Source organism: Triturus cristatus, chromosome 1_2 (genome assembly GCF_964204655.1).
Source record: "Triturus cristatus chromosome 1_2, aTriCri1.1, whole genome shotgun sequence".
NCBI lineage: Eukaryota > Metazoa > Chordata > Amphibia > Caudata > Salamandridae > Triturus > Triturus cristatus.
The window spans coordinates 715,035,568-715,050,698 of NC_140580.1; the positions used below are offsets into that span (position 1 = coordinate 715,035,568).

Genomic DNA, 15,131 nt, shown 5'->3' on the forward strand with positions numbered 1-15,131 from the left:
TTTGACAATCCAACGTGCTGATTTAGAAATGACCCTTCCTTTGTGTGGTTTTGAAAGGGCAACAAGGAGTTGTTGTATTATTTCTAAATGACTTGGGTCTATCAATATAATACATGGGGGTTCGTTTTTATTCTAAGGTGTGTAGAGCCCTTTTCACAACTGAGTCAGGTTGGGGAAAAGACACTGGCAATTTGATAGATTGATTAATGTGGAATTGAGACAGAACTTTTGGACAAGACCAAATTTAGGATTGGTACACAGCATCACCCTATCGCTATGTAGTTGGAAGAGGGGTTCTTCTAAAGTTAATGCCTGAAGCTCACTGACACATCCGAGTGAAGTGATAGCAACTAGGAATGTTACCTTTCAGGATAAAAACTGCAGGGGGCAGGAGCAGAGGAGATCAAATGGAGAGCCCATTCATCTTAATACAATATTGAGATTCCAAGTGGAAGCTGGCGGCACCCTGGGAGGAATTACCCTTTTAAGACCTTCTAGGAAGGCTTTAATGGATGGAATCCTGAATAGGCAAGTATGTTGTCTGTTTTGCAGATATGCGGCCAATGCCACTAGGTGTAGCCTTATAGATGTAAAAGTTATACCGGAGGTACGTTAATGAAATAGGTAATAGACAATGTCTTGAACCATGGCTCCTAAAGCATCAATGTGTTTGGAATAACAATATTGAACAAATCTTTTCCACTTTGCAAAATAACAGGCATGAGTAGTGGGCCTGCGTGCTTCTTTGAGAATGTCCATACAAGGTTGTGGTGGATTTAAATAACCAAACTCTAAGACTTCAGGAGCCAGAATGCAAGGTTGAGGGACCTGGGGTCTGGGTGTCTGATTTCTCCATGGCTCTGCTTGAGAAGGTAATGCCTGTTCGGCACTACCTCATGGGAAACTACTGAGATCTCTAGGTGCATGGTGAAGCACGGTTATCGTGCCCATGTGAGAGCCACTAGGATGAGGGTAAGAGATGTCTGCCAAAGTTTGCGAACCACACACTGAAGCAGTGGGAGAGGCATACAAGTGTAAGCATATATCCTGGACCAACTCATCTATAGTGCGTTGCCCTTGGACTGTGGGCGTGGGAACCTGGAGGTGAAGTTTGGGCATTTGGAATTTTCTGCTGTAGTGAAAAGGTCTAAGTCTGGGTGACTTCAACCCCAGAAGTATGGGAGGAGGACTTGTGGGTGGAGCTCCCACTCATGGACTATGTACACCTCATGCTGAAGAGATCTGCAAAGATGTTGTCCACTCCTAGGAGGCACTCCACTAATAGAAGAATGTTGAACCGGACAGTCCACTTCCAGATGGTATGGGATAGATGAGACAGCTGAGGGGTCCTGGTGCCCCCTTGATTTTGCAGATAATACATGGCAGTCATGTTGTCTGTTTTGATCAGGACTACCTTGTCAATCAGGTGGGGAAGGAAGGCTTTCGGGCACTAGATGAACAGCTATCAGCTCCAAGTGATTGATATGGGGATGTGTTTGGCTGAGTGTCCAGCGACCCTGGTCCAAACTTGGTGGGGAGATGGATCTGATCTCCTGGAGCACGATGACCTCCTCCCTGGTGGCTGCTGCGACGGTGGGCCCGGGGTTCAGCAGAACGGTGAACTGGACATTGTGGTCGGTGCCTGTAGGCTGCAGGGAAGTGTCTCCTCCACTTCAAGGGAGATGTTGGCTGGTTGGCGAAGTGCTGGCAGCCCTCCGAGGCTATTGGATGATGCACCGCTACAGGACGAGTCAGGTTATCACGACTGTCAGGACAGAAACAGGCAGGCAGGTTTTGGCACCAAAAGTCCACAGCTGGTACACAGTTCTCGCTTCTTCAACTGTACTTGGTCCTTTTTCTTCTTTATCTAATCTGAGTTCCTGTTGTCAGGGGGCCATCTAAATACTGAATTTAAGGGCATTAAGGGGAGTGAAGGGTAGTAGCCAATGGGCTACTTGTCCTAGGGGTCACTACACCCCTTATATGACCACTTCCTGTGGGGAGTGGGCATAACCCTGACCCAGAGTTACTAATCCGACCAAGATGGTGGAATCTTTCTTTCGTTATTCACATCAGGCATCCCACCTTAGGGGTGTGACTAGTCCGGTGGTGCAATACACCTACCTGCATATCAAATTTCCCACCTGGCTTGGTGCCAGATGGGACTGAGGGAAAGGGGTGGCATCTACCAGGTCTGAGGGTAGCCGGGGTCAAATATCAAAGGCATCAGATGCTTTGAAGCCTCTGGCCTTGGTATGCAGATTTTCTAGCCATCCTGCTGGAGGAGGTGTAAAGACCTCCTAGCAGAGCAGGCAATGATTCTGAAGTCTGAGAGTGCGGGCTCTCACCTCCAGGGGGTCAGACCCTTGTCTGGTGTGACAGGCTGGACGATACAAGTCAGCCAGCAAACTAAGAGGCTTGTAGGTTTTCAGGAGGCAGCTCTAAGATGCCCTTTAGGTGCATATCCTAATGGCATCAGTATGGATTTAAGATAAGTGTTTGATAGCAAACCCCCTAGGTTTCAAGCCATCATGTAGCTGGGGAATTTGTAATGGCCAGTGCTCATTACACATTCTTAAGATGGCTTCTCTGCTCACTTGTACAATCTAATAATTCAAATAGACAGCACAGGGACGTATATGGTCATGCAGATATGTCTTCATGTAATATAACAGCCCTGCCTAGTACCACGCATCAGGTGTTAGACTAACGCATTTCAGTGTGGTGGTATGCATCACCGCTCTGAAATGCAAAGTCACGCCTAACAGCACTTCCTGAGCTGTCAAGGAGTGCTAGAAATCACCATAATAAAGCACTAAAACTGGAGTGGCAGTGCACCGTGCGTGCTGCTTTTGGGGGGCTGGCTCAGAGCCCGCAGCTACAATGTACCAATATAGGATCATTACCCCTGACACAGCCGGCCGCGCAGCAGCATCTTTTGATACATAATTGATGACTGCTGTGAGTCTGATTGCCCATTGGCTACTACTGAGACAACAATCACAGCCTGAGGTGAGGTTTGTGACATACACAACAGGCAAACGAGAGGTCACATCCTGCTGACCTGTGGCGGCACGACGAGCAGCCAGTTAATGATTAAAGTTTTGTCAGGCAGCTGCTGCATTGGCAATGGCAGTGCTACTCATTCCATACTGCGTTAATAATTTTAAAATGATCCTGTGGCCGGAGGGAGCCCTCCGACCCACCCGAGATGCCAGCGGCTGATTGAGTGGTACAGCAGCCCAGAGCATAAGTCCACACTATAGTGCAGCTGCTTAGCTGGGCTCGGAATCATCCCCAGGTCGGCATTTGCTACATGAGCAGTTGTTGCGCCATGAGGCGGCCCCTACGAATTTCCCCTCCTGCCTCAAGTAAAATGAATTAGGTGACTGCTCTGCTTCAAATTTGCTTAATTATAACTCTAGCGTGCGGTGACCACACTGGTGCCTTTCCAACTTTCAGCACGGCAGACAGTAGCATCACTTAAGGGCCTGATGTTTATAGTAGTTCTGTGACAGCCACAGCCCGCTGCTGGAATCTGGTGCCGCAGGGCTGGCCATCAGCTAGCAGTGCACTTTACAATTAGGCCAAAATGTCCTGTTAGGCCACAAAACCGTTTGCCATGATCTCCTGAGTTATTTCAGAAAAATGTGAAGTGTTTTCAACTGCAAGGTTTTCCTATGTTTTTACACCCAAATCCATTCTTTAGTGGTGTTTTGTGATGTTTTCTCTTCCGTGTTTTTAATAAGATAAAAAAACAACACAGATTTTGGCGTTTGTTGATCGGAAGAAAACTGTCTGAGCTCGACGGCTTGGTACCCCAGCTGTCTTCGAGAAGCACTTATGCTGATGTCTACCCTTGGGCGTCTGCTTGCCTTACTGTAATCACCCCTTAGCCAAATGCAGGGGCCATGGGGTTGTGGAACACTTAGATCAAATACTGTTGTTGATAATTGCAAAGGCGGTTTGTCAGTCAAGGACAGTTCTTCTGTTTGTCTGGCCTGTCTGGGCAAAGATCACATGGTGTGCAGAACAGGTATCAGACACAGCTACCTTTTCTAAGCAGTGGTCAACCTGACGCCATCTTGCAGCACCCACACTGGGTGGGACGCAGGCTCGTGGTGGACAGTGACTCATACAGAACTGGCCTGAGATACTGCCTCTTAGGACTAAGAGAGCTCAAGGAGCTTTAGGCAGCCCTAGTCAGTGCAGACCATAAAAAAAGCACTAGCATGCGGTGACCACACAGGTGCCGGTCCAACTTTCAGTGCAGCCAGCATCGCTTAGTTAAGTGTCTGGTGTTTGTAGTAGCTTTGTGACAGCCTGTGCTCAGTAATCATTTTTATTAGGGTTAAACAAGCAGTACGATAGTCAAGTCTAATACAAAGTCCTGGCTGGCTGTAATGTAAGCGCCTCACTTAGATTTTCTTGTTGCTCAAATGGGTGTAGTTTATGAAATTTCTACGTTTCCCTCATCTTTATTGTTTGCTTTTGCTGGCGAGAAAGTATCCTTCGTAGTCATTAAAATGTCACTCATAATTACACTCAAATTATGAAAATGTCACACATAACACTCTGAAACCTTGGCAGCTATGATATGATGCAGCTTGCCTTAGGGCTATAAGCTCTGCTGTAGGGGTGACTTACATATATTGCACGAAGAGTCTGTAGGCATGGCACACAGGGTGTGTGCCATGTCATGTTTTCACACGTGTTTGCACCATTTCATGCAGCCTGAAAATGCAGCCTGCATTAGTTGGGGGTGACATTGGGGCGGGGGCACAATCCATGCTGCAGCTAATTAGTAACCCTCTTTAGTACTCATGCCCTAGGTACCAGGGGTACCATTTACTAGGGACTTTAGGAGGGTGCTAAAGGTATTGCCAATTGGGGGAACAATTTTACATATTTGGGAAAGAGTTCTGGCACTGGGGACCATGTTAGCAGGAACCCAGTGCACTCCAGTGAAAATTGCATCAAATACTGGGCAAAAAGTGGCACTTTCCTACACATCACTGCAGAGAGCAGCAACCTTGACGGCTGACCACTAGATCTTCCCATTGACCCTCTGCTTGAGTCCATTGGTGCGCCAAGCACTCTTGCGGTGGACGCATGTTAAGTCTGACAAGAGGTACTATGGCTATTCCTGAAGCCATCATAAAGAGGAGATGCATGATTGTCCACACTGTTACCTGCTGATGAGGCTGGAACTGAGGAATGAGCGCCGGGAAGGATTGAATCCAGGTGGCATTGGGTAAGCTATACCTCATTATGAGTAGAGGGTGGCTTCCATGTAGGGTAGTATTTGAAGGGATTGGAGGTGGGATTTCATTTGATTGATGGTAAAGCCTAGCTGATGAAGTAGGTTTGTGGTGGCCTGAGTGCGTTGGAAGCACTTTTGACAAGTCACGTTTTTGATGAGCCAATTTTCAAAATATGGAAAAATGTGTCTGTTCTGTCTGTGCAGGTCAGCAGCTACTACTGCCAGGCATTTGGTGAAAACCCTTGGGGGCTGTTGTGACACTGATGGGGAGCACTTGAATTGGAAGTGCTGACCGTTCATTATGAACCCTAGGTATCGGCAAAGTGCCGGGTGAATAGGAATGTGGAAATAGGTGTCCTTGAGGTCGAGTGCAGCCATGAAATCGCCTTGTTGTAAGCGGAATGACATCTTGAAGCGTGACCATGTGAAATTCTCAGAGAGAATATATTTGTTTAAGGTTCTGAGGTCCAAGATTGGTCTCAAGGACCCCTCCTTTTTGTGAATAAGGAAGCAGAGTGAATAGACTCCTGTGCCTTGATGGTGTATTGGCAGTTGTTCTATGGCCCCTTTTTTAGGAGTGTCTGAACTTCCTCCCTGAGAACTGTTGATGTTCTGATGAGAGTTTCTGTTTGAGAGGTCAAATGCTTGGGGGTGTGGAAATAAGGTCATGACAATAACCATGTTAAATAATATCCAACTCCCACTGGTTGGAGGTGATGTTCTGCCTGTTGGAAAAGAACCCTTGTAGTCAACCCCCAAAAGGTATTGTGTGGTCGGGGGGATGGTTGGCAAGTCGGGGTTTGGTGGTGGTGGGGGGATTGGTGAAACCCCCCTTGTCTCTACCCTTGGAATTATTGCCCCTAAAGGAGCCCGCGTAGTGTCCCCTGGGCAAGGTGGTCTGGGCCTGCTGATGCTGATAGCAGGTAGAGGTCTCAGGGGAGGTGGTCTTGGAGGAGAGGTGAAAGCCGCTTTGTGATGGTGTCTGAACGCAACCATGGCCTTGGCTGTTTCATTATCCTTTTTTATTTTTTTCCAGCAGGGAGTCCACCTGGGAACCAAAAAGATGTTCCTCATCCTAGGGAGAAGTCAAATGGTTTTGCTGAACCTCAGATTTAAAACCTGACACTCAAAGCCAGGCATGTCTCCAAAGGAGGACACTACAGTTTATACCTCTAGCTGTGGTGTCTGCGGCATTGAGGGCACAGCGAATTGTAGTGTTGGAAATTAGCTTTCCCTCTGGGGCACTCTGGTATGCCCTGTTTTCGTGGTCCTCTGGGAGATGTTGGAGGACCTCTTCCATCTCATCCCAGTGGGCTCAGTAGTAGCGGCATTGGAGGTCAATGCAGTTAGCAATCCTCCAATGGTTGGCAGACTGGCAGCCATCCTCTTACTCGCAGCATCTATGTTTTTGGTCTCTTTATCCGGGGTGCCTCACCAGATTTTTGAGAGATAGGCCTTTTACGTGCCATGGCAACTACTAATGAGTCGGGTGGAAGTTGCTTTTTTATGTATATGGGGTCGCTGTGTGATGCTTTATATTTTTGTCAACCCTGGGTGTGATGACTTGTGACCTAACAGGGTTGTTGAATGTGTAAGATGTGTGGTGTTGCATCCCTTTAAGCATCATCAGGTATTATGCTGTGCGTTGACTGGAGGAGACTGTCTCAAATAAGAAGTCATCCTCTAAAGGCTCTGTATGTAGCTGGTCTTTGTGGAAGGCGGCAGCTCTGCATATCAGGTCGTGGTTGGCAGTAGTGTCATCTGGGGGAGAGGGTGTACCGCAATACAGATCTGAGTCTGTATCTGCAAGTGGCTCTGCATCATAGGAGTCCCACGGGTCAACATGTGGTGGGATGTAAAACTCATCTCACTCCTCTTCCCCTACTTGTGAAGGAGTGAATGGAAACCTCTGGAGAGTGTGGTGTGGGTTCTAAAGGTGAAGGCAGTGGTGACTGCATGAGGTGCGCAGCATGTGTTGGTGGTGGGCTGATGTGCGCCATGCTTGTGGCCTTTTCTGCCTTATTTCTGTGCTTTGGTGGTCTTGTCTTTTAGCTGGCTGTGCATCAGAATGAGGAGGTCTTGTAATGCTACCACTAGTGGATGGGTGTATCATGACATTTTTTTGTCTCAAGTCTAACTCCTGTTGCAGCCGTTGAAGCACTGGTTCCGCAGGCTCAGAACCATGTGTATGTTTGCTGAAGGTGAATGGATTTAAGCTCTGATGCCGATATTTTCGGTGCCCGAGGTTTGGGTCCGAAGTTGCAATTTTCGGCACCTAGCTGGAGCGCTATTTAGACACCAAAAGATTCGGCTCAGAAGGTCAGCTCGACTTTGATGGAGGAGGAGTGGGTTTGGGAGCATGTGGCCTGTGCTCTTTTTTCTGTGCAGAGCCCAGCCTGAACGTGTCCAATACAGCCGGTTGGTGCCGACCATGGCCCGAAGGTAGTGGTGGCCCAACAATAGTCATTGGTCAGTCTGGGTTAGGTACCTGACCCTTTACGGTGGTTAGCTGGGGGCGGGTGGAGGGGACACAGTACTCATGGGTTGATATGAAGTGAGATTCTGCATCTCCATGCCGGAGCTGTCCTTGGGGGAGAAGGTGCCCTCATCAGCAGCCGAAACCTGGGCCTGTGCCTCCTCTTGAAGGTATTCAGGTCCAAAAAGGTATAGTGTATCTTCAGCGCTGCAACAGGACATCTCAAGGCATCGAGCTTGACTGTCACGCAGAGTCTTCTTGGCCAAAATTATTTGCAGGCCTCATAGGTAGCCTCCTTGTGTTCAGGGTAGAGGCACAAGTTACGCACCTGGTAGAGATGGGTGCGAACTTGGCGTGGCAGCACGGACAGAATCGGAAAGGCGTCTGTTGCATCACCGAGTGGACATGGAATGGAGGAAACGTTGAAGCAATAAAGTACGCCAAAGTCGACGTCGATGAACGGACTCAGGAGACTGAGAATAGCCGCAATCGGAAACAATTAAAAAGGTAGAGTTGGGAAAAAAGAAACAATAACAGTGTTGAACCGAAGCAGGAGAGCACACGTCTGAACCCGATGGAAGAAGAAAACTATTAAACGATAGAGTCGATGACCATGCGCATTACCAGCAAGAGGTGGAGTCATTCTGCCTCTTGATTCGAAAGGTTTTCTTCAGAGAAAAACAACTTGCACAAATCTGAGCCCAACACTAGTAGGCAGGATTAAGCTAAGCATGTTTACCTACCGCCACACATGACTCAAACATGATGTTTCTGAAAGTTTACTGAGTAGACCCTGAACATTAGTGTTCAAAGACCACCTTCTTCAGATTGATGGGCGGAGTGAAGAAGAGATGTTATAGCAGGTGGCAAATTTTTCCTTCAGAGTACAGTTAGATTCTGAAGCGTCTCCTCATAGAACATGATACAGACCACATAACATTTTGGTCACTTTTCTCTGAACTTTCAAACCAGTCTTCTTTCATAAGGAGGTTGCAGATATGGGCTCCACAACTGTATAGAGAGGTAGGCTGAAGGGGAAAATGTGGTACTATTGCTGTAGAAATATGACATGTATTTGAATTTTGACTTCGCCATTTTTTTATAAAGAGTTTTATATAGTGCAAACCCGACCCAAAGGTATTGAGCACTTTACATGAGTCCCAGTTACATTATAGACAGACACATTAATTTTTGATAGGCACGGGGAGATTAAGTGATTCGCCCAGAATCACAGGATGTTGAGCATCCCTGCCAAGCCTCAAACCTGGTTCCCCAGCTTCGAGGTCGATCGCTCCAGCCATTAGGCCACATTCTCTCCACTTCCCCATTTGACACCATTGCCTATTCAACTGGTGCCTCAGTTCCCTTATCTGTCAAAATTGACACAGTTTTAAAAAGTCTCAACACACAGGTATAGAGAGTTGTAAAAAAAGAAAACTATTATGTCTAGCCTAGTTGGCTCTAAAGGCAATTTATTTGGCAGTAACATCCTATATATCTGTTTCCTTCATTATGCACTCCTGATGATGCCTAACTACTGATGTGCACCAGGGAAACAAAACCTCCCCTTTTTCTGTTCGCTATAAAAGTCGATTTATATATCTCACAATGTTCCTCTTGCACTGCCCAAGGATTTGTTATTTTGTTTAAACATTTTGAGATCACCAGATATATCATCCCAAGGTCCCTCACCCTGTCTGTTGGCCCTCAAAGTTCAGACACTCAGTAAGCATGTGCCGTATTCTGATTAGAACATAGTACTCAGTGATCATCAGACAGCACGCATACCTCACCATATAACACTGTTCCCAAATTATAACATTAAGGCCTCGAATGGCCCTCATCAGGAACTGTCCTGGGGGACGATGAAACGTCCATTCTTATAGATGCAGCGACACAGGCAAAATCATCTCATCAGACTTTTTAGGCTCCCCGTGAGCAGTGGCTCCTCTTCAACTGATCGTCTGTAAACAACAAACTTTATCCAACTTATGCAAATTGCGTTTTAGTTGACAACTGTCTGTGAACTCTTTTTTTGTTTGGCGTTCAGGGAAAATTACATCCAAATAAATGGATGCAATATTCCCTGGAAGATGGAGAACTTCAGATTCATCTACGCAGTAATGTAGCCTAGTTTCCACTAGCACTACTTTGGAATATTGTGCACTGTTCATAGCAGCCACCTCTTTCATTTCCTCATTCAACAGCAAGCACTCAGATCCTATCCCACAGTGCCCAGCTCTGTACATCTGTCTATCATCGACTTTTCTTTCCTTACCCAATATGCTTGCTCTTAGATCCTCTTCAATTAGCCCATTCCGACTCCCTTGATATCAAAATCCCTATCCCGCTTCCTTAGCTTTTGTATAGGTGTTCTGACAATCTCACATAGCTTCACCTGTCCCCCAAAAATATTCCTGCTCTCACCTAATACTTGTTTGCTCTCATAACATCCTCAATTATTTGCAGTTCAAATGCACTTCCTTTGTAATGCAGTAATCCAATTTTATTCATAATGCATTGGCTCTCAAATCCTCTCTTAGATCGCCTCCTTTGGCTCACCTGTGCTACCCATAGACCTCATTCAATGAGTACCAGCCCTGATACTCTCACATTACCACATCTATGGTTCACTTTCTCTGCTTTTCCTGACCTGATGCGTTCACTCTCGGCTCGTTTGACTCCAGCCCTCAGTTCCTCATTGGACTTCTGCAATGCTTCTTTCTCCTTAGCCTCATCATTGAGGGCACGGCGTAGATCTAGAGACTCCTTTCGCTGAATCTCTTGCTCCTCTTGACCTTCACGGACCCGGCGATGTGCCTCGATCAGCTCTTTGCGAATCGAGTCCCGGGCATCTTCCACCACACGCAGCTGGGTCTTTAGTTCCTCTACCTGAAATACAAACAGCAGGTATATTTCAAAGATCTTTAAAGGAGACAGATTGCAATCAGTAGATAGCATAAGTCATTTTCACTCCTATCTTGTGTTTCCAAGACTGCCTGCTGAGATTTCCATAGAGGATGATTAACAAGTGCTCAGGAAAATGCACAGCAACTTTATATCCCACTGCCAAATTTATATCCTACTGTCAAACATCTGTGGTTAGTGAACCAGCTAATAATCTGCTAAAGGGTTGCTTTAACAAGACTTAATGTGCAATTGCGTATAAGACAATCCATCTGGTACAGCTAAATGTGCCAGGGACCAATTCAGAGGAGACATAACACTGAGAGAACACTGAAACAGCTGGAAAGAATCTGGTTTCACATATCGGCTAATTAAGACTTGTGTAATGTCAGCCAAAGCTTATAAAATGGTAATTATTGAATCATTATTTTTTCAAAGATCAATGTCAAAAGGGCAATTTTTTAAAGAAAATACATCTCTATAAGATTCTGCAAGGGCCGCCATGTGTGAGAGTGAGAGAGAGTGCCTTCCCTAATTTGCCTTTTGTAAATGAACTTTCTTCCCAATTACATTTTGACACCTCAGTCACTTTGTGGGAGAGCCAACGGTCTGGGTCAACTCTGAAAAAGGCCATAACTGAAAAAAGAACAGGCTGCAAGCTGGAGTTTGTATATTTTGGTAATTCTAGAAACACAAATTCTGATTTGGCAAGTTAATCAGAACAACAAAATAGAGAGATCTGGAAGGGGGACTCAGAATTTAACTTTGCTGAATGAATCAAAAGAAACCCAACCACTAATCCAAGCTTGAAAGCCAAAGCACTGGTCAACTGCTTGCTCAAAGATCTCACGAGGGAGGCAACGATCTGCATGATTAAGAAAAAAGATGGCTTCTGATAGCTCACAGAGCTGTGATCCTTGGCGAGGGTTATTTAATCTTAAAATTATTTTGTTCCCATATATATGGCCTTTGGACTCGTTTGCCAGAACCCATATTGCTACTTTACTCAATAAGTTCTTCACATTTGTCTGCTTGCAGTGCTCATTTGCCACTGCACAATGTCAGCTGGGCTCCTTGTAAGAGTCTCCGTCCTGGTCTCTTCCATCTGTGTTTGGGGTATTTTATCATGCAATTCTTGTTTGGTGTCTGTAGAGGTGGCAATTACATTTGTGCTAGGTGAAACATCTGAAAAGCATTTGACAACAGTGGTATGTTAGATCTTGAAAGCTGTTTATTTTTACTCAGTGAACCACTTTGTGGCTGAGCGTGCCACAGTTGTAGGATACCCTCATGATTTGTGCAGAATGAGTCTTATGTTGCAGGCCTTTTTCAGCCATCTTCAATTATAACATATCTAGTGAGTTGAATTGCTTACTTAGCTTGAGCACCTAATTTTGTTTGGTCTGCAATGATGTCCCTCTTTGAGATAGGTAGAACTTAAGGCTCTTTTTGTTGGCTTTGCATATAATTTCAGAGTTTGGTTTAGGGATGCTTTATTTCAGTAATCGTTTGCTGCTTTGTTAATTGATAGACGTGTACCGGCCAATTACTTATGGCATACAATTGTAGATGTTTTGCTTTTGTTATTTTTCAAATTGTGTGCCAAATGAAGCTCCTTGGCCAAACTACACCAAGTATGTAATCTTATGAATGTTTCCCATCCCTGGTGTATGTGTTCTTTTCCTCGACCTCACAGGGCACACAGTGTCAGTGTCCTCGGCTTCTGATCTGCATTCACACTACTTACCTCACGTAGTGCAGACTCTCGCTGCTTAAGCAGCTCCCGGCTTTGATCATGTAGTCCCTTGGCCTCTCGCTCATGAGTCCTAATGGCTTCTTCAAACTGGGCACGAAAGTCCTTCAGCTCAGATGTTAGTGCATTGATGGTGCCCTGTTAAGGTGTAAGCAACAATTCATCTTCAGTTAATATACTAAGCCGGCAACATCTCACCATTACCTTCCTGTTCGTCCCTTCTCATGTCTTAAAACAGATTAAATGTGCATCTTTCTATGAAAATTCTCCTTTGATAAAGATTTACCACATTAACAATGAAAAAGTGCTGCATGTAGGGAGTTGTAGAAAAACTACTAAAACACAGTATGCATGTAGCCCTCTTTATACTGCCATACAGGTCTTGCATTGCTCCCTACACACCCGGTCCTGCTCCTGCCGACTTGATGACTCCCTTTTATATCGCTCGGCTTCCATCGCCAGATTGGTGAGACTTTGTTGAGCGTTGTTAAGCTTCTCCATCAAAATGTTCTTCTCTGACTCCTTCAAGGAAAGGGCCTGTTTGTAAGAGAGAAAATAAAGAAGTGACACGTAAAGACGGTTCCAAAGAGTCATCCTTGTCCATTAAAGACCATCACCTAGAAGCACTGTTGCCTAGTCCCATTGCTAAGATCCTGAAATGTTCTATGTCCATTACATTTCAGAGTGCCTTCAATAACCAGACAGACTATATTTAGTTAGCGAACCCAAAAACCTTTTCATCTAATTATTGACAGGACATCCTTGGTTTCCGAGTATATTCTATGCAATCTCAAACTCTCCCCACTCACAGACTGCACCAAACACACATACTACCCAACATTCGAGCCTCTCTGTACTGCCAGTCTGTTCCAGCTACATCAACTCACATAATCCCTGGCTCATACAACAAACACACTCTTGTTCAAGATATATCTGCACTCGCAGGCTTTCGCAGGCTCCTGCCTCTAACTATGGTCTTGCACAATATACCACAACCATTATGGTCTCCCTCTCCTCACAGAATACTCAGGGCTCACAAGCCACACACAATAATACTGGCTCCCTCCACTCAGACTGTCCCAGGCGCAAGCACAACAGATAATAGACTAGCCTCTAAACAATTGCTGACTATCCCAGGCTCCCTCCATCACACATCCGTAAGCCCACAAAGTACACATATCATACCCTCACTAAGCTCGGACTACTGCACACACTCCATAAGTCACTGTCTTTCTACTCTCATACAGATCATAAATGATTCCTTCCTCTCACACAGTGGTGCAAGTTTCCATACTTCACACACCAGCAAATGTCCTTCACCATCATAACCTCTATCACACACACCCTAGCTACCCACAACTTGTTTATATCTGTCAGCACCATAACAGCTCAATAAAGTAATGCTCTCCATCCATTGCGATTTCCCAGCACTCAGTTGTTGCCTCTCCTAATACCCCTATCCCTATATCTCAGCAAGTTCTTTAACCCCACCTGCTGTTTCTCATTCTCTGCCATCAGGAGACTCTCGTCCCGTTCCTGTTGGAGAGCTGATATCTCCTCGCTCAGTTCCTCCTTCTCTGATTCACAGCGGGCTGCCAGCTCCTCTCGCTCTTGTGTCATACGGTGAAGCAGCTCCTCGCGCTCTGCCTCCAGCTCCAGTCTCAGGGTCTCCTGTAAGGATTAGAACAGAACATCAAGCCTGGACTCTTCTCAGAGCACTGATGGAGACTACAATAATTCCAAGCATTTGTGATGTCGTTTATGGCTGGATGCCACTTTACATATTACATCTCTATGGAAACCATATATTTCCACTAAATAGAAAATAAACCACCAATTACAACTTAAAGTGCCTTTTAATGCTCCACTAATGGATACCCAACTACTCTAACCCAATGCGGGTGATTTGCGGGCATGCTAGATAAGCTCCTCATAATTGTTCTTCAAAGAGGAGGCGATATACGGTCATGAAACACCAGAAGGGTGTTAAACCGTGAAAGGAAACCAGCTGCATACATCAACTTAGAGGACATCTTATGATGAGCACAAAAAGATATTTTGTGTGGGCAAAAAGTTAACCCTTCACTCCAGTTCTTTAAATGTTTACTCATCACCTTCAAAGCTGGAAAGATAACACGTGTGGCAATCTGGATGTAAAAGCAGACACAGAATTACCAACAGCGAAATTAGGAAGTGATCAGCAAACCCAGTGAGCGCTCAGTCATGGATTGTATATCTTGTTAGAATCAGGCTACGCTCAAATCTTGGTGACTGACATATGCAGAAGTCAGTGCATTATTTTTAATGAAACCCATCTTACATGAAAGTCAAAAAAGCAAATATAGCGTGTTGCACAGCTTAATTCTGCTTTTGCCGATGAAACCTCGTGGCACTACTTTATTCATAACTCTATCAATGTTTTGCCTAAAATCTTGGGCTGATGAGCTTGAGAATATCATGTAAACATCATGTAAATGTAATTTCTATTTTAAACTGCTAACCCTAAAATGTGCTTCCTTCAAAGGAAAATTCTTGTTGATTTTTCCATTTTAATACTTTTATAACACCAATATAAAATTAATACTAAATTAAGAATATAGTATTTTTCGTAACTCATCTATTTGGCTATAATTTTACTGAAGTCACATCACAATTTATCCATCAGGATTGACCCCATTCCTTGGTGAAGAAGCACTGAAGTGTTGTCCTGCTCTGCGTTGCAGTACAAAGCA

At 45.2% G+C, this 15,131-nt stretch overlaps 1 protein-coding gene across 2 annotated transcripts in view; it reads right to left on the reverse strand.

Annotated features, from left to right (window-relative positions):
• Positions 1 to 15,131, reverse strand: part of CROCC (ciliary rootlet coiled-coil, rootletin) — a 435,495-nt gene that overhangs the window by 213,507 nt on the left and 206,857 nt on the right. For both annotated transcript variants that reach the window (XM_085608590.1, XM_085608589.1), the window contains 4 exons: positions 13,891 to 14,070; positions 12,802 to 12,936; positions 12,394 to 12,537; positions 10,393 to 10,631 (listed from right to left, as the gene is read on the reverse strand). In XM_085608590.1, coding sequence (XP_085464716.1) covers positions 10,393 to 10,631; positions 12,394 to 12,537; positions 12,802 to 12,936; positions 13,891 to 14,070 — 698 coding nt within the window. The remainder of the gene's footprint in view (positions 1 to 10,392; positions 10,632 to 12,393; positions 12,538 to 12,801; positions 12,937 to 13,890; positions 14,071 to 15,131) is intronic.